Source organism: Drosophila gunungcola, assembly GCF_025200985.1.
Source record: "Drosophila gunungcola strain Sukarami chromosome 3L unlocalized genomic scaffold, Dgunungcola_SK_2 000003F, whole genome shotgun sequence".
Classification (NCBI taxonomy): domain Eukaryota; kingdom Metazoa; phylum Arthropoda; class Insecta; order Diptera; family Drosophilidae; genus Drosophila; species Drosophila gunungcola.
This window is the reverse complement of record NW_026453179.1, coordinates 4,123,648-4,143,047: the sequence shown is the minus strand read 5'-3', so window position 1 is coordinate 4,143,047 and position 19,400 is coordinate 4,123,648. Positions and strand designations below refer to the sequence as shown.

General features: G+C 43.1%; 5 protein-coding genes across 6 annotated transcripts; 1 reads left to right on the top strand and 4 right to left on the bottom strand.

Moving 5' to 3' along the window:
• Positions 1-1,364: 1,364 nt before the first annotated feature.
• On the bottom strand, positions 1,365-6,903 carry LOC128258694 (uncharacterized). The gene is made up of 4 exons (XM_052990490.1): positions 6,810-6,903; positions 5,691-6,523; positions 3,669-4,031; positions 1,365-3,574 (listed from the first exon to the last, which is right to left on the bottom strand). Exons 2-4 carry the CDS (start codon positions 6,012-6,014, stop codon positions 1,625-1,627), a joined length of 2,637 nt encoding a protein of 878 aa, XP_052846450.1. The 5' UTR covers positions 6,015-6,523; positions 6,810-6,903; the 3' UTR covers positions 1,365-1,624.
• Positions 6,870-7,539, bottom strand: LOC128258708 (U6 snRNA-associated Sm-like protein LSm5). Its single transcript, XM_052990508.1, has 3 exons — positions 7,380-7,539; positions 7,110-7,306; positions 6,870-7,051 (listed from the first exon to the last, which is right to left on the bottom strand). The coding sequence occupies exons 1-3, from the start codon at positions 7,426-7,428 to the stop codon at positions 7,022-7,024; spliced, it is 276 nt and encodes a 91-aa protein (XP_052846468.1). The 5' UTR covers positions 7,429-7,539; the 3' UTR covers positions 6,870-7,021.
• Positions 7,540-7,902: 363 nt separating this feature from the next.
• Positions 7,903-9,848, top strand: LOC128258698 (T-cell activation inhibitor, mitochondrial). Of its 2 annotated transcripts, XM_052990494.1 has the most exons (4): positions 7,903-8,119; positions 8,181-8,605; positions 8,665-9,608; positions 9,709-9,848. In XM_052990494.1, the coding sequence occupies exons 1-4, from the start codon at positions 8,035-8,037 to the stop codon at positions 9,710-9,712; spliced, it is 1,458 nt and encodes a 485-aa protein (XP_052846454.1). In that variant the 5' UTR covers positions 7,903-8,034; the 3' UTR covers positions 9,713-9,848. The 2 variants fall into 2 exon arrangements, with proteins under 2 accessions (XP_052846454.1, XP_052846453.1); XM_052990493.1 differs by lacking the exon at positions 9,709-9,848 and having other exon boundaries at positions 8,665-9,679.
• On the bottom strand, positions 9,618-11,053 carry LOC128258700 (uncharacterized). The gene has a single exon (XM_052990497.1). It carries the CDS (start codon positions 11,008-11,010, stop codon positions 9,709-9,711), a length of 1,302 nt encoding a protein of 433 aa, XP_052846457.1. The 5' UTR covers positions 11,011-11,053; the 3' UTR covers positions 9,618-9,708.
• A 628-nt stretch (positions 11,054-11,681) lies between these two features.
• On the bottom strand, positions 11,682-17,240 carry LOC128258695 (beta-alanine transporter). The gene is made up of 3 exons (XM_052990491.1): positions 16,626-17,240; positions 13,376-13,818; positions 11,682-13,023 (listed from the first exon to the last, which is right to left on the bottom strand). Exons 1-3 carry the CDS (start codon positions 17,012-17,014, stop codon positions 11,873-11,875), a joined length of 1,983 nt encoding a protein of 660 aa, XP_052846451.1. The 5' UTR covers positions 17,015-17,240; the 3' UTR covers positions 11,682-11,872.
• Positions 17,241-19,400: the final 2,160 nt, after the last annotated feature.

Genomic DNA, 19,400 nt, shown 5'->3' with positions numbered 1-19,400 from the left:
TCTCCAAGGGTTGATAAATTCACAATCCTAACGGTAGGCGGCGACACTTTAGGCTTAAGCAGCTAAGTTTGGGGTGTTCCAGAAGTCTTTATAAGCCTCTAAAAACATTTTTGCAAAGCTAAGATAAATAATAATAATTTTAAATATTTAACACAAGTAAATATAATGTATACATACATAAATAAATATATATAAATAATATTAGATAGCTTTAAGATCTTCACCTAGGAACCCCTGTTCCCTCAAATTCACTTAAAGCGTTAGTCACTTGACTTTAAAAAAACAATTTCTAAACTTTTGAAAACTCATGTTTTGGTTTCTAATTTTTCTAAGGGTCACACTACATGAACACATTTCTTGAGTTTTATTGCATTACATGAAGTACAATAACATTTACATTTCGCATTACATAAAAGCGTTTTAAATCATATTTGGTTGGTTGCTTGATAAAAATGCGACTAAAATTGTTGCGGTTTTTATTGCCTGCTCTTTCACTATCACAATGAAATAAATTACATTGTTCGGATACAGTATACAATAAATATATATGCTTAGGTGTGTGTATATGCTACATGTAAAACAGTATCTAGTTGCATGATAGGTAACCATATTATTATACGGCTTATACAGATATTTATAATCCTCTAACTATCATTACAAGACGCCAGATTTTTCTCTCATTTGGAATATGCGCATGGCTTTTCAGTCTTTCAATAAATCCAAAAATCTAAACGTCAATGCGTCCTAGTTATATCGCGTATATATAAAGTGAGTTTCATAAACAAAAGATGGCTACAATTTTAATTTGTATGGATCTTAAGGTTTAATAATTTTGAATCATCTACTCTTAGAAGTATCTTCTTTTGGGCTTATCTCTGTGTATTGTCTTGTGCTTTTTGGATGCTACATTTGTTTCTTACGTCTATGAAACTCACAATATATATATGTGAGTAGTTAAGCTATATGCTGATTTTTGTGTTTGAGTTATACGTTTAAAATTTTGCTTTAGTTACCATTTCAAATGATTTCGATGTTCGGTTTTTAAGACGCTATGGAGCTGAATGTGAGTGCACTCATGAGTGGTTAAGTTAGTCATTGGGTTAGCGTTTGACTTAACATTGAATTAAATGAGTACAGATTTAAATTCGAGTTAAAGAAAGTTGTATCTTTTCCATTGACTAAATATGGATGACCTAAATATTTTATTACTCCCAGAGCCAAAATCTAAACTAATTAATTAAGTAAATATTTCACTCTTTGGATTATAAGTTGCTACAATTTATCATTTAAGGTTATATGTGAAAATAATTTATAAAATTTATAAATTTTAAGTATAATTTGATAGTCTGTTCATTGAAACAGTCAAAATATTTATATGTGTTCGAATTTTTATATTTTTTCCGTGAATCCTACATTTTCCAACTCAATTCTTATATCAACCATTTGCCTATTTTTTAACTCATCCATACTCATTTAATTCAGCATTTATTAAAAACATTGCTTAAATTTTAAACTCATTTAATGAATACTTGTTAAAGCCGAGGGCTATTCGATTAAACTACAACTCATAGTGCACTCTTATTCTTCTTGAGACGGTTCCTAGTTGTATCTCTTCCCTGCCACTTTACAACCTGGTGGCCTCCGACGTGGTTTGGACATCTCCTGCCCCGTGCACCTGCTGGCTGGTGGTGGAGGTGCCCACATCTGTGGTGGGCCGCGGCAGATGCGAGTAGTAACCCATCTGGCAGGAGTTCTGGTGGGTCAGCTTCTGGTTTTGGCTGAGCTGGTACTGGGCAGCTTTAATAGCAGCCTGCTGCTGGGGGGTCAAGCAATCGCAGGCGGCCAACAGCTCCTCCGTGGACTTGGCCGTAATCGTGGTGGTTGTAGTGGTGGTCAACTCGCCCACAAACTCGGTAGGCGGTGGGGCATAGTTCTCCACGTCCCCGTAGGTGGAGTATCTGCCGTACGGGTTCCTTCGCGGCATCGAGTGACGCTGCTGGGCAATCTGCATTTTAATGGCTGGCCTCACGGCCACCGTGTCAAGGTAGCCGTAACCGACATTATAGCCCGCCTTGTTGGCGAGATTGTCCCAGGATTTGGGTTTCTGAACATAAGCTATGGCATTGGGATAGATCTGCGGGGGCTGCATTTGATTGGCGGTCACATGATAGCGTTGGTGGTACTCCCCCTGGTGATGATGATGATGGTGGTGCGGTTGTTGATGTTGTGGTTGTGGCTGCTGCTGCTGCTGCTGCTGCTGTGGTTGCTGTTCGTAGGACTGCCTGGATTTTGTGGAGTGCTGTCGGGATTGACCCGTCTCGCTTTTGGGATCCCAAAACAAAGTATCCGTGCTGATGGAAGTGGTATAGGAAGCGGTGTCCCCTGGGGCAAACTCACTTGAGGTGCAGGAATGCAAGCTGCAATGGCTGGCCAATCCGGAGGCCAAGTCGAAGTAGCGTGATCGGGTGCTACCAGATTGGGATTGCACCTGACAGGGATTTAGCACCTGGTGGGGATAGTGATGATGGTGGGGAACTGTCTGCAATTGCTGTTGTTGTTGTTGCTGTTGCTGCTGTTGTTGTTGTTGTTGTTGCTGTTGCTCGTGGCTGTGGTGGTGATGATGATGGTGGTGATGATGGCCAGATCCTGCATTTCCTCCTCCTCCTCCTCCATTGGCGTTGGGAGAGGCATGGGATGTAGACTTGGGTCTGACCCTGTGCTCCTTGCCCTCCACCCGTTCCCTCTCCCGATGCTTGTGCTTATGCGTGTGCTCCTTGTGCTGGCGGTGGCGTCTCCTTGATGGCACACAATGCGTGTCGCAGCAGGGACTAGCCAGATCATAGGCATCCAGGCTAACATTATCTGGCGCTGGAACCGACGACTTCTCGGCCGACTTCCATCGGAAGTGACCCAAGCAAGGGTTGCACGAATGGCCCACATGAATATGCTTTCCGGGGGTCTTCTCCTTCTCCGTTTTTGGGGGCTTAGCTGGTGGCTTATGCTTCTCACAAGTGCGAGGAGGTGGTGCCGGTGGCTTTACCGATCCGCCAGTGGTGCTGTGATATTGAGTAGGCGCCGAGGTTGTGGGTTGAGTCATCGAATTTGCATCCACGGACTCGGTTCGCTGTAGGATATAACGCTGTGCGGTTTGTTGGTGATCACTACTGCTCCTCTGGAGACCCATGCCATCTATGTAGTCCTCTGAGCTGCCGTGTGTGGGTCGCAGCACGTACCGATAAGTGGGATCCAGGTAGTGGTAGGTGAGCATAAATTGAGCGGGAGGTGGTATGATTCCTGGTCCACCCACAGCCTGCTGGCGGGCCGCCATGTTTGGCACATCCTCGGTGGAAAGGGCGGGTCGATAGAAGCCCGTTTCACCACCCACTTCAGTGGGTGAAACACCCTCCCCGTCGCTTGGTGACGTATTCGCATTAGCCTTCTTCCGGGCTGGCAAGCTGTGCGTCTTCCATTTGCCCTCTAGTAGCTCCCGCTCCCTCAGATGAACCCTTTCCAGCTCGTTCATCTTTTGCTGCAACAGGCTCTGCAGTTGAATATAGCGCATGTGAAGATCGACCTGGGGAAAATATATTTCTCAAAAAATGTATACGATGGGGGAAAAACTTCGGGAAAGTATAGCTTCAGCCATATTTTCTAAAACGATAATCTACCTTTCTCACGCAATCCTCGAAGAGAACGACCATCCGCATCCTGGTGTCACACTGCTTGATGAACTCGACGATGGTCTTGTGGTCCGCCTTTTCCATATCCTTGCCGTTGATGGATAGTATTACGTCGCCCTCACGCATTCCAGCACGATAGGCCGGACCACCGTACTCCACGTAGTCCACATAAGTGATCATCTCCAGCTCCTCATCGCGTTTGTAGTGGATCCCATAGCTCTGCAGGGTAAACCCATATGAGTTGTTCTTCTTCTCCACGATTATGGTGCGGCGTCGGCGATCCTCGTCCGGATTGGAAGCCAGAAAACGCTCCGATTTATGGCGTCCCAGGATATGTGTGGAACGAGATAGCTGAAATACAACATAATATTATCAAACCATTTTTAATTGAAGTGACTTTTATATATATACATATTTTTAGTAAAAATTTGAATATAATCTTGTTTTTCTTTTACTGAACATTTTTGAGAATCCAGGGCAGACTGACTATTATCTCTCAATACCCTTTTTCTGTGAAAGCAATGTGTTGATTTGCGGTGAAAGTGAAAAGCTTGTATGCTAAACTATCGTTAGCACTTCCGGGTATTTGCACGTCTGAGCAATGTGGCACACCAAATAGCCGCCAGGTGTGGTGGTGGTGCAAGCCAAACCATCAAAATGATGTTTGCCAAGCCCATTGCTTCGCCCCTACTGTTCTTCCTGGTTTTATTGAAAGCATTTCTATGAATACAGGATTAAGCCCCCAGCAGGCAACACTTTCACTGCCTCCCGAAAAGAAAGCGGACGGAGAAAGGGACAAACAAAACAACCACAAATACAGGTGCGGACAAAATAATATCGTACGGACCCTTCCCATAAACTAGCACGCTAGTAATAGAGTAAAATAAATAAACAGTTTGCTATGTTCCATAAAAAAAAATGAAAAACAATGAATGGGAGGATTAGTATTTGTTTTAAAATTTTAAACGCGTCAGAAGAAAACATGACAAATAACAAAAAAATGTTTACATTTGAAATACAAATTTCTATTACTGAAACTTAACTTGTCGTTTTACTTTTTAAAATTAGAAAACCCAGAAGAAGATCTGATACAACATGCAATCTACAGAGATAATCTGCACTGCTCTTTCATTAAACCTTTATTGTCCGGGCCGTAATAACTGGCTTGAAAGGCTTTGCAATAGACCTCCTGCCGGCCATAACGCCATCGGCAAGGAAGAGCAAATTGTATGGCACTATATATAAAAATACAGTGCTCATTTAATATGAAACTGTAAAGACTTTTATTAAAACAGGAAATCTTACAGAAAAAAGGCTAGACAAACTAAGCAAATTTAAATGAAAACTCATGAATAGATAATCTAATTTAAAAGCGTGGAAATGAGTTATAAAGAAAAATGAATACAACAAAACACCCTTATTTTAAATTTAAAATTTCTTTTCTTTTATTTTGGTCTTTATTTGTAATAGGTTAAGCATGAGCCTTGCATTTTTACTATTAGGCTATGAAAAGTATGGCATGCGTATTAAGACCCCCCCGCAAACTTTCAGCGATCCATAAATTAATCAAACTGGTTAATTTATCTAATTGCCTGGGCCAAAGTCACGGCCCTTTGTGGGCCTCATCTAATCCCTGGGTGTATGATACATTCAATATTTCCGGGGCATTGAATTATTAACACTTGATCGACGACGGCGGTTGTTGGCGGCTGTTGAGGCTGCCCGGCGAAGCGTAAACTATGCATAACGACCCGGCCGGGAGGTTAAACAGCTGAGGGGGCAGCAAATGCAGCGAGATGGGAGCCGAGTGGCATAAACCACCCCCAAAGCACCCACTCAACAAGCAAGCCAGCAACCACCACCGGCCACCCACCACCACCCACAAGGCAAATTCAATTGAGCCAGCACTGCAGGACCTTGTCGCATTATTATGACTCAGTGTGGGGCACAATTGAATTCGTTTTGAGACGATTCTGCCCAGCAGTTGGATACTTGGCCACTTGGACATACCTGCGCATACTCGATTTCCTCGTCGCTGGCGTCGAGACTCTTGTGGAACTTGAGCCTGCCCAGGCTGCCGGTGCCGTTGACATAGTGCGATGATTGCTGATGGGTCTGATAGAGGTGTTGCTGCTGGGACTGGGGATATTGCTGCTGCTGCTGCTGGTTGGGATGTTGCTGCTGCTGCTGCTGCTGGAGGCAGGCGGCGGCGATGAGGGAGCCCACGGAGGTGGCATTGGAGGCCGAGATGGACACCGCCGCCGCCGTGGTAGCCGCACTGCTGGCCGCCGTCGCAATGCTCTGGCAGCTGGTGCTCATGGGCTTGCTGGCCATCCTCCTCGTATTGATTTCTTCACGCAGTCATAATTACAGGCGGATCGTTCGAGCCGCTCAAATGAGACACCGACAGATACAGAGATACCGAAGTAGTGAAATCTTTCGTTTGAAAAAAAAGAGGTAACCTCCTCCACCATTGGGGTTCACACAACGAATGTTGCTGGTGCTGTTGGATGGCTGCAATTAGTCATGGCCATTCATGAAGTTCACTCCGAACTGCGTTTATCAGTGCTACATTTGTTAAGGGAAAACTTTTCCATATTCGAGTTCGGTTTTGTTGTCGCGTGACTCTGTTTCCGCTTCGATTGTTCCACTTCCGTCGAAGTCTGGTGCCGTACTGAGCGTTGGAGGTGCCGAACGGAAGCGGGAGAACCCAGAACGGTACTGCGGAGAGCACACTGCACCCACACGCACGGCCAGCAGGGAAAAGCGGTTGATATTTATGGCACATGTTGACTGCTGTGTCGCCGAGACCTGTGTTTTTGGGGGTTAGGCGCATGCGCCTACTTTGCATGCCCGCCAGAGCATAAATATCAATTTAATGTTAACGGAAAGGGCCTAAATATTAAATTTAAATCAATTTCAACTTGGTCTACAATTTAAACAGAACCGGTACTTTGATGACCAAGTTTAGCTTTCCATTTACTGAGTCATTACAGAACCACTTAGTACCTGTTAAGTCTCATAATTATCCATCATAACTTAATATTTTATCTGTTCCAACTTATTAATAATGAACAGCTTTTCTTAATTCTATAGCTTCTGTCAAACTGAAATTTAATGTTACCCAACCTCTAAAGCACTTAACTGCACATTTTCTATTAAAATTCAAAATAAATTAAACATTCTAGTTTCTTTTAAACCGCTTTTTATAATTTGTCTGTTAACCGTTTCACCACTGTTAGCTCGTAACATACCTCTGTACATTTACATATGCATGATCCACATTAAAACTCTTGTTTTGATATTTTACAATTGTATTTATGTTTACAAATGGAACCTTGCTACTCCGCCAATTCGCCACCAGGCACCAACTGCAATAAATTAGTTAGATATTATAAATAAACCTTTTAAACTAGAAGAGTAACCCACCATTGTAATGTTGTTGCCATTGAGCAGAATCTGATCCAGTTTGGTGATGCGGCGGCCATCGGGCGTATTCTCGTACTCCGTAACATCGTCCAGGAGCATGTTGACGAAGTCATCGAATCCCAGGAGAGTGCCCACCATCTCCTTGTCGTTCTTCATGATTATGTGGATGCGGGAGCCGATGCATTTGTCAACCAATTCTGCAAGAAACCCCAGGCAAACCGGCATAAGTTAGCAACTGTGGATTTCCGGACATTCATGCGGTTTTCTTACCCAGGGGCATCAGTGTGGAAATGTTCGAAGGGGGCGGTACAGCAGTCATGTTTCAGAGAGATTTGTTTACTATTTTTATTATAATAATTGCAGTTTAGCTAAGATGTTATAGCCAGCGAGATAAACAATGCGGAACTCTATGGTTAAGCTGGTCACACCGAAAACTATCGGCGGTCTTACGGAACATAGTGCTGACAAACCTTAAGCATAAATTTAGCTTTAAAAAGCTTAAAAATATCTCAAAAATGTATTCCAAAAATATTAAATTAAAGGTGGGTGTTAGATTTAAATTAAATCTTAATTAAATGTGACCTTTAAGTTCGCTTATCCATTACGAAGATACTTTAAAACCAACATCACAGTCATCATGACTGCAATTTTCTAAAGTTAATGGGACAACATAGTTCGTTAAGTTATTAGATGCAGTTAATAATTATAAAAACGAGCTAAATTTGGCCGAAAAACAGCTGAGGTGCCACCACTTTTACCGTAACAGCAAAGAATTTTAGTCTTATCGCACAACGGTCTCACTGTATTTCATAATTTCAAGATCAGAAGTTAATATATCTCAAAGTTTGAGCCCACAGCAGTTGCCGCCGTATGCTGGACAATTTGGACGAGGGGCAGGGTTGTGCCTCTGCTCGCCGCTTACATAATGTCTGTGTTGCTGGGCTCAAAAATCCGGAAATTGGTTACCAGCAGGCGGCACTTCCTGTTTCTGCGTCGATCGCTGAATCAAGGTCAGTGGGTTGGCTTGCCAAAACAAGCAGATAAATATCATGTGATCCCAATTCCTTGCAGACCTTACTACCGCCTTGAGGCCCTTCTACTTCGCTGTGCATCCGGACTTCTTTGCCCAGCATCCTGAGCAGCGGAACACCAATGAGAACTCCCTGAAATTGCTGAGTGAGCACCTGGAGGCCTTGTATGAACGCAGGCAGCGCAGTGGGGACAACCAGGTGCTAAAGTTCTATGTGCGCACCAGTTCAGATGCCGACAAGCGGGACTCCTTCAAGCTCATCCAGATTCGCACGGACTGGCAGAGCACACGGGATCCCAAGACCTTTATTCAGGGTCTTCTGGAGTCCTGCAACCTTTCCACGGAGTATGTGAAGAACATCAAGGCTCAGCCGGAGCCGCCAAAGAGCTCTGGCTTGGATTTCAAGCCCAGCCAGGACTATCACTACGACACGGAGTTTGCCGACTTTGAATCTCAGCTGAAGAATGTTAGTAGAACCACTGTTACCCTTTAAAAACCAAGTAAATACCCACTTTGTTCAACCAGGAGCGGGCCAGCATGCGACCAGTACTAACCACCTGGTTGGAGGAGAACGCCGGCAAGGCCAGACAGCGGGCCAAGGAAACCGCGGATCTGCAAGCCGAGATCAACAAGCTACAAAAAGTTCTGGTGCAGAAGCTGGAATTGCGGGACGCACGCTACGAGTGCGGCTGGAACATCGAACACTATCGTGGCTGTTTAAAGACCCTCGAGCGTTTGGCCAACACCCACTTAAAGGAAATGTCGCCTCTAAAAGGACGCATTGTGGTGTTTGCTCCCTTTACGGGCATTAGTTTGGAGGGTCATGTGATGCTCTTCACCGGCGATGTGCTCAACACCTGGATTGACTTCATCAAGAACATTCCGCACCATGATGCTTACTTAAAGGTGGTGCCTGTTTATGAGCGGACACTTGCTCAGGTTCTACTTGACATTCAGATTGGACGGCGGAAGTTCATGCCCAAGCAGCAGGCCAGAGGCTATGCAAGCTACCTCATGAAGGTGACCACTTCGCTCAACGACTACATAGGCAAACAAAAATACCCGGCGGAGTGGCCGAAAACGCTCAAGGAGTTCACCATCGTGGTGGAGTCGGAGGCGGGGCCACTTATGGTCAGCCCCACGGGTCAGTTCATCACACCAGCCACATGTCCGGGTTCTATTCTCGTGGACTTTATCAGCGTTAACATGGAACTGGCCAGGGAACGCATGAAGAAGTACGCCCAGGACAAGCACGTCGAGCAGGAGCTAATGGACTCGTGTGTGGAGCAGCTGCAGCTGCACTCCCTAACCAAAGACGACGCCATCACCCCTGACAAGATGATAGCAGCCCTTAGAGATCTATCTCAGTTGCAAGTGCAGCATCTGCAGGAATGCAAGCTCCACATAACCCACTACTATTCCGTACTGACCGATGGCGTGGTGTGCATACCCTGGGACTTTAAGCAGAGGTAGTTGGATGATTTTCTCATGTGCCTTATTAGTCAAAATAAACATAGCTAATATTTATGGATGTTATAAAGGCTGCACCGCTTTCCCTTCCTCTTTCAGCTAGGCGGCATCGCTGCAGTCTTCCAGGCTCCAGGTGCACTCCGTCTGATGAGCAGAAAACTCGGATGCATGGCGGGTATAAACATGGTGTTCCTCGCCATCCCAGTACGAGGGATCTCCGCCACACAGAACGGATTTCTCAGTGGCAGCATCGTACAAGGAAATTCCGCCGTTTCCGTACACCACTCGCCACCAGTTTATGTCAGTTCGGCTGTACACGTTTTTGGTAATGGAGGAGTGGCTGGCATTGCTCGCAGTTGCTGTGAACGGTTCCATGAGGATGTAGCGATTCCGCCAAAAAGCGCTGAAGAAAGCAAACTGCTGGCGGCTGTCGTTGCTGTGCCCACGTTGAACGAAATAGGCAGCCTTCTTAGGATCTCTGGCGTTGCTGCAGATCAAATACGTCTGCGGGCATTCGTAAATATACGAATTTGCATCAGTCACATTGCGGATGCAAACCTTACGAGCGGTGTACATGATTTGCTCGTCCCGGGGAAGGTGTTCATAGATTTCTGATTGCAGAGAGTACGGCACTTGCAGCTCGAAATCAGGATGTGCCAGTAAGTTTCTGAGGTTGCTCTGCACAGCCAGCTGCACCTGCGTATCTGCACGTTTCAGCTCCTCCCTGCCAAGTAATTGAAGATTAGCCTCCGCCAACTGAATCAAACTGGCCGAAAAGTTGCCCAGCCGCTCCACCACGCTCAATGGCGTTTCCAGGGCCAAAACGGCATCGTAGAGAGCTTCCAGGATGTCCCTCAGATAATCCAAAGTGCTGAATGTTAGGCGATGCACTAGTGAGTCTACCAATGGAAATGTGGCCACTCGACTGCGTGTGTGGAACGGAGCCTCCAACAACTGGGCACTGCGGTTGATAAAGGCACGATAGATCAGTTCCAAAAGTTCCTGTGGCACATCCGTATGCAGAGACAGCTGCTCATGAAACTCCAGGATCTTGGCTGGATCGTAGATCTGCGTGGTCTGCTGCAGCTCCTTCCAGAGAGCACTGTATATGGCCTCCTTTAGCTCCGGGGTCCTGGCTTGATTTGCCAGTTGAAGGACGAGCCAGCCCCGCTCCCAATTTCCTCCGATTTCCGAGCGAATGACAGACTCCAGGGTGGCTTCCACGGCGACCAAAGCTTCCTCATTTCGCCAGACATCGATGTGGTATTTTAGCTCTTGAACCGGAGCCGAAGCATTGAGAACCCTCAGAAGTTTGCTGCTATTAGCTTGGATATTATAATCCAAGGCGCCAGTGACTCCGAGGCCCAGGATGAGGGCAAGCCAAGCGAAGGAAGATGCCATTCTGGCCGTACTGGTGGGATGCCCTCAAAAGGGCGCAGCTTTTATAGGTAAGTGGCAAATCGGCGCTTTTTGTAGTTCAATCCGATATTTGCTTGCGGATTTTGATGTTGACCCTTGTGCCAATAAATGCATACAACGTTTAATTGCATTTTACACATGCGAAAAAGCTGAAAAGCACAGTGATCATAAACGGTGGGGCATCATTGACATACAACTTTTAAAGCATTTGCATATGAGTTAAGATTAAATAGCCAGAAACATATTTCACTTGGCCATGATCTGGTTAGTAAGAAAAACAAAAAAGACTAACAACTTGTACATAAGTTGTTAACAAAGATACATGAGAGTCCTCTTTCTTAAGGGTAAATCATTTTAAAATGAGACAACCACTTACTTAATGTTGTGTGTTCAAATTTGGCTGATCGATTTTGCTTTCTAGTAGTAAATTCATTTTTCGAAATTATTTAATGGGTATTTTCGCTTTGTGTCCATTAAATGTTTATAACATTACGCCTTTTCGGGGTTCGAATCTAAATTAATTAAATCATCCGGTTTACGAACCGAGTGCTCAGAAATGTAGCGATATCTACATGCATTCCACCCACTATTTACCTGAGTTCAATTTGCCCGTAAATATTTGAATATTAAAGCGATTTCTGCATTTAAACACATTTTAACTTCGTTTAATTTTTTGACTTTATTTAATCGTTTTAAGAGACGCATAGAATGTCTTATTTCTAGTATCACAAAAGTCTATAACGACACTTAGAGGCTAGCTGATGCTAAAAATGCAAGGCAGAGCTACGAATAATTGGCTGCTAAGACAATAGGCTACCTAGTAGTTGGCCATAGAGATGATCCTCTACAGCTTCGTGGAGTTGCGTGACTTGATCGATCTGCGCAGAATGCTGGATCTCAGCTCTCCACCCGTGGAGGCATTCAGAGAAGCACCCGTCTGGGTTCCCCTGACGAAAGCCTGAGATCGCACCTCCTCCACGTCGCCGTTCCTCTTCTCCTCCTCATCGTCGTCCACCTGCTTGGCCAGACAGGGGAAGTCCCAAATGCTCTGACCGCGTCCAAACTCCTCGCCATCGCTCAGGGTTTGGGGTAGGACGTGGTTGAGAGTTTCGGGCAGCAGCAGCGACAACAAACCACCAATGATTCCCAAAATTCCCAGTATGATCAGTGGCAGAGCTTGGGAGATGTTGGCCAGGTAGACCACAAACGGAGCAATGATACTGGCCACATAGCCCATGATGTGGATGAAGGCCACCGCCTGAGCCCGGACCACAGTGGGCAGCACCTCCGCCGCCCACTGCAGACCAATGTTGTAGCTGATGTTCACAAAGAAGCGACCCATGATGGCCAGGGCGGCGGAATAAATGCCCACGGGCACCACAGTGGCCAGCAAACTGAACACTCCACTGAGCACCATGGAGCTGCAGGCCAGCCAACGACGCCCAAAGCGATCTAGGATCACCGTGAGGAGTGTATCCGCAGGCAGCTCCGTGAAACAGGCCAAGGTGAAGGTGAAGAAGATGTCCAGTCCCAGGGAGCCCACGTTCCTCACATGTCCATCGAAGACCAGCGATATGGCCATCCAGATAACGATAAGCAGCAGAGTGGTTCGTCGCAGTCGTGGTGACTTGAACAGATCCAGTACGGAGTAGTTGCCATTCTGGGCCTCCTGTTCCCGCATCCTCTTGCAGCTGTCAGCGAAGATCTGATATGTTTGAGCGGGCACCTGGCGACCATTGCCCTTCTCCAGTTTCTTCAGGATTCCAACGGCCTTGTCCACCTTTCCCTGGGAGACCAACCAGCGAGCTGATTCTGGCACAACAAAGGGGGTAAATATGGCCAGCAGAAGGGGAGCAGAGGTCACGATGGCCAGCAGTTTCCAATCTGCCAAAAAGTACGCAATCCAGGGAAGCAGGCAAGCGGCACCAGTGAAAAATATGGCTATGGACATGTTGGCCACAAAGGTGCGGTACTTGGGACCAACGTACTCGAGAACTGTGGAGAACATAAAAACCAATTTAAGTTAATCGCCAAGAACTATCACATTATATTATGGCTTAAACTACGGACAATTATCTAAATTAAATTCGACAGCTATTAATCACATTGGAAAAAAAGGTTGAAAACTGTTTTCGACCTAAGTTCATCTAGTTTTTGTTATTTTTCCAATTAAACTTAATACTAAATCTTGGCAAAATAATTAACAATTGTTAATTAACTAATTGATTCCCTTCAATACTAGAAATAGTTTGAATATTCTTAAAAAAAGAAAGTATTTAGGCGAGAGTGTTGGATTGAAACCACTCAAAAATAATAATAATAATAATTAACTACATATATTACTCACCCAAAATATACATCATGGTGAAACAGTTGTCGAAGGCGAATCCCACAAAGAATCGCATGGCGGCGAACTGCCAGAAGTTGCCCACAAAGGCAGTGCCCACGCCGGCCAGCAGTCCCATCATATTGGTGCCGATCAGGGCGGGAATGCGTCCGAAGCGATCCGCCACCCAGCCAAAGAGGAGCCCGCCCACGATGGCGCCCAGGAAGAATATGGACTGGGCATAGGTGGGCAGGGCGGCGTCGTCACACACCCAGTTCTGTTCGGTGGCCACCGTCGAGTAGGGGATCTCCGTGAAGTTATATGACCAGCCGTGGCGGCACTTGACCCGCGGCCACTTCGGATCGGCCATCACCTTGCCCTGGGCCAGTAGCTCCGTGTAGTTGACGTCGTACATGTAACAATTGTTGTACTCGCCGTTGCTCATGGGTATGGAAAGCGCCAGTCTGGGAAAAAGGGTGAGAAAAGGGGGTTATTTTTCGGTCAGTGCAATTAACTTATCCAGGGTCAGGCGTGTGGAATTGTCTCCAGTTCTCAGACGCTGCTCTAAGCCATGGCCAACACTTCTGCAGCGAGCACTCGCACAGCCAACAGAAGTATAAACATATATCTTTACATGAATATACATGCGAGACAACTTAATTATCATGATCTTGAGGGGCAGTCGAAAAAGCGTTTGGAGACTTAAACGTTTTCGGATACACTTTAACTGTCCATATCTGCTTTTTTGGGTTAGATTGAAGTGTTTGCTTTGGCTTACAAACAAAGATTGATTGCATTTCGATTATCATGTTTGTGGTATTTATAAATTCATGTAACGCCATAGTTTTTGCAACACTTGAGTTATTTGTATTTATGTACCTATAGTTATTTTAATAAACTTAGCACTAGTTTTACTTGATTTCGCTTGAAACTAGATATGCTTCCTTTATTAAACTTTGTTTACTGACGTTTTAAGCTATTTTAAAACAACTTATTAGCCGTTATAAGCTAATTATATTGTACATATAAAATGAATATTTAATGTGTATAATGACATTTTCTAAGCTAATAAGCAAAAATGTGTTAAGCCCCATTCTTGGTTTTATAATGCCATCAGTTTCTTCTAGCTTATAAATATATTCAAGAATCGAGATGCATCGATCATAAAATAAAAATTATCATATTAATTCGAGAGCAAATTTAGACATTAATAGGTTTTGTTTGCATAATTATTTATGCATTTAATCGTTAATTAGTTTGTCTTAGATAATACAAAGAGAGATGCTTGTATTTCAATTGAAATATAAGTTATATAACATTACTGTTGTAATTCTTTAAAATAATTGATTTTAATTCTAAAAGGAATTTGTATTTCTGAAGAGCTTGCCCTGGAACACTGAGAAGAGTGTCCAAAATGCGATTTACTAGGCCATAGCTCGTCGTAAAGTCGGCGGTCTCACATCATCGCCGCCACACAACATTAGTCTTGTTGATGGTGGTTGTTGCTACCTGTATTTTGTTGCTGCTGCTACCTGCTGCGTTGTCGCAACGTTCACGCTGCGCTGCTGCTAATTAAATAATTTGGCCGGCCAACTTGGCTTATCTAACTGCCCCCCAAATCGCCCCACCACCCAACCACCCAACCACCCACTTGGCAGCTGGGGAAAACGCTCTCCTTGCCACTGAACGGTGGGCAGGCCGGCAATTATACAGATGAACGTTTTTCGCAGTAAGGTTCTTTGCCTTATTAAGCCGCCGCTCTGACTGGAAAACCCAATCATGGCCCAAGGTCGCCCCGACTGGCCGTTCTATGCCAACTCGGCTCTAATGACTTTGGTCAGAACACTCGTTTTCGTTACGTTTGATTCGTTTTGGTTTTTCGTTTTTCTTTTTTCATGTTCAATTCAAATCGCGCTGCACGCTTTAAGACTTTGCAAATACTTTATATAATTTGACTAGTAGAATCGAGAATTTGGGAATGGGGGTTAAAGCGGGCCAAATCTTTTCGCATGGCCAGTTCTTTTAATACGATATTATCCAGTTTGGGCTAGCACAAACACACACAAGTTGCAGGCTTAACCGGTATTAGCCTTAGCCTTTCGATTCCAAGGTGATTGGTACTATTGGTTGTTAGTTATAGTGATCGATCAATTGCTTTTTTTTTTTGTGAAAGTTTGAACGGAACCGCATATTTCAGATTGCCATTTACGCACAATAATAACACTTCCGGATGGGGATTGTTTGAATAGATTATTCGAAAGGGGGGTAAGTCGAGTAATTTTGAGCAGATAAATACATTTATCTTTTGAACCTTTTGACTTTGGTTATTGTTTGTTGTTGGTATTGTTCACATCTTTCTTTAAATTAATTGATCTCTTTAATGACCTTGAACTTGTTGATATTTGAACTTCAGTTAATTTTAGTTCTTTAAACGGAATTTATCACTAATTATCGTTATACTTCTTTTATGGTTAAGAAACATTTGTTATGGAAAATAATTCATTTTGCTTAAGTTTATTTTTTATTTGTACTTTTCAAAATGGGACATAAAGAACATGTAAATATTTCAACAACAAAGAAATATTAAAATATTGATTTCTTGTTGGTTAAAATTTTAGGAATATTTTGGTTATTTTAATTTGTATATCATTAATATTTTTACCAAAAGAAGATATTTATTTAAATCTTAATTATTTAAATTTTGATAAATAGTCATTGTTTAAAGTCTTGTCTCTTTTTTAGTCAAGTTAGCTGGTATTTAACAAAATACATATTTGTTAATTTTTACACTATATAAAACCTGACATTTTAAAGCCGTTTTATCAAAGAATTGATAGGATAGTTACCACATACCGTAACTAACATTAATGTAGTAATTATTATTATTTAGCACCCACAGCTGTAGGCAATCATAAAGTTCTGAAACGCGTTGTCTGTTAGTAAACTCATGATCATTTGAATAGCCGCAAAGTCTTCATTAAAGTCTAGCACTTAAGGCGACGTCGACGACTACTGCACTTCACATATTGTGTGCTGGCCACTAATCAACTACTATAGTAGTATACACAACACATTTGCATATTTATGGCACATTACGTGAGTTACCGAGTCAAGCCGCGCTCAACCGCGGATGCCATAACCGAGCCATGGTGCCAAAACTGCCTTGTCTTGTATTTTCCCTTGGCTTCTTAGATTTTCGAGGGAAAACCAATGCGTTGTTTCTTTTAGGGGGCACAGCCATGGGGTTTTCTTTAAGCCGAACTGATCTTACCTGGCCTCCACATCCAAGCCATCCAACTCAGGAACATGACACCAATGCTGCTCGGGTACCAAGGTGAGAAATATTTGCGAAAAGTACACAAAGGCCACGAAGAACGAGAAGGGGATCATGCAGATGAAGAGCAACTTCTGATATCGGCCAAACTCCCCGATCAGGGGGAGTATGTCGTCAAAGTCCATGCTGGGTGGATCGCTGCCGGCCACATCCTGGCCCTTCTTGAGGCCACCCATGTCCAGCTGCAGCTCTTTGTTGCCACCGCTTTTGCGGCGATGCAGATTGTCTCCTCCACCTCCAACTCCACTTGCACCTCCACCCTGCGGTGGCTCTTCGTGATTGAATGCCTCATTGACGAAGTACGCTTGCTTGGCCTGGCCTTCCATATTGACTTTGGGCAATGTGCTAGTCCGCGACCTTGCCTTATGTGTGTCACTCCAAGTGATTCAGAATATGACCGAAACGGCGTAAAAATCCAATTCGAAATCCAAATACTTGATCGATTTCGATGGCGGCGCACGCGCGCGTTTCCGTTTCGAATCTGCAACTTCAACTGGCTAAGCACGCGCGCCAAAAGCCGTTTTTATATGAGCCCGGCCAAGAAGCTCAGCTCGGCTGTGCGAGCCGCTGCACTTGCCGCTGTTGGTTTTCAGCAGCTGCTGCTGCTGCCAAGAACAAGAAACCGCCGGCAGCGAAAGTTTAGCAGCTGAGCGCTCGTTGGCCGCCTGGTTCACACAGCTGGCAAACCGGTTGGCATCGGATCGGTATTCTGAATCGGCTCTGAATCGTCTCTGAATCGGCTGGCGCACAGGCAGAGGCACAGGCGAGCCCCGAACAGCGATCATAATCGGATTCCTGATCTTATGGCGGCATTTTGTGTTAAGAGCTCTTGGTTGCTTATTTTTAGGCCTGCCGAAATCCATGACTCCCAGGAGTTCGGAAGGTGCCGCTGCACATCTTTGGGGCCCAGCTGGGTCCCGATTTTATTAATAGCATCCCCCCAGGCCCATAGCGTGATTCATGCCACAGCCACTCGGGGAGATTGAGGAAATTAGCTAAATGTATTTGTTATATTTATAAATACGTCACGGCCCATTCATAAATTGAGCAGCGAGGGGATTAAACTCGTCAACGGATCAAGCCATCCAACAAAACGAGTTTGCGTGATTTGCAGATTGATGGGGGTGATGGGGGATCCTAAGCCTTCAAAGACATGGCAGTAATTTATTTAAGCTCAGCAGTTTGTTTATTCAACTGCGGTTGTATCACGAGTTTATTTATTATTATATAAACAAATTAAATTAAATATCATTTTATTACAATGAAACACAAACAGTTTTCAATTGAGATGTATTTTCCACAACAAATTTGTTTTTTTTAATAAACATGAGTTTACTCAAACAGTTATTAATGTGACGAACTTGTTAATATGTAGTTTATCTTACTTATTACCATATTTACGATAGCTCATAATTTGCGTCAAGTTTAAATATGGTCTTAACTTTTCCAGAATGAATCTAGGTAACGTTTATCCTGATTAAAAAGTTTATCTTATCTATTAACATCTTTGTGATACGAATTTCACAATATTTCGATATAATATATGAAAAGTACTTTTCCATATTGAACTCATATTAGACCTTTAGATTTTTTTTAAAAATTAATTATAATGTTGACTACAAGTGTTTTTGTTGTTGTGTTTATTAACATTCATTACATTAAATCATATTTTGAATTTCACAATAGCTTGAAAAAAACAATTAGCAATAGAAAATTACTTTTCCAGTTATTTTATTTTTGTGTCTTTTTCTGACTGATTTATCTATTAACGTATTCATATAAATTTATAAGCTAACGATTATTTATAAACAGTTGTTATTGACTTATAATTAAAAACTTCACAAATTCGAAAACTTTAATAAATACATAACTGGCAATGTTTTTCAGATTAGCATCTTCATCTTATTCAGCTTTCCTGATTCCAAAAAGGGGCAACCATCAAATTCCATTTAGGGACACACTTTTGAAAGATTTACACTTCAACTTAATTTTTAACTCATTCAAATTTAATTTTTCCATATTATTATCTTGTTGCTTTGTATTTATTCGTGTATGCAATTATAAGTATACATATATTTCATTCAGGACTTAAATGTTGAATTAATATTTTGATGTGTTTATGCCTTGGTTTATCTTATTTGCAAATGTTCGTGTGTTAAATTTAAGATACACGCATGTTGCATGGAGGGGGCGGGGCCGGGGGCGGGGGCGCATGTATGCATTTATATTAATTATGAAGTCGCACCCATATCAAATAATTTCGCTTCTCATTCCAACTGCACACAAAAATATTGTTCTCTTGACCGCTGCCGCTTTAAACCAGTTTAATCTTGCTTTATAAATTAAATTTTTATTATACTCTTGCTAAGTGTATGTAACATAAACAAGATTAGGAGTTTGCCATGCATTTGAATTAAGATATTTTTATCATATGTGGATACGTGGAAATTGGATCAACATCCTTTGTAATAATGAAGGTTGATGGGTTGATTGGAGTTTTTGGTAGATATTTTGATAGTTAGATAGCGAATTATACATTTTCAAATAGATAAATGTAAGTACCTCTATGAAAATTAATATAGTTTTTTAATAGTGTATTTAGGTGTTCGACCCTCCGGTACTAGCTTCACACCCTGTTTGTTTTGAATTCATTTAGCCATGTTTTTTTTTGTTACAATTTAATAGTTTGCTACGCATTTAATGTTTTAATTA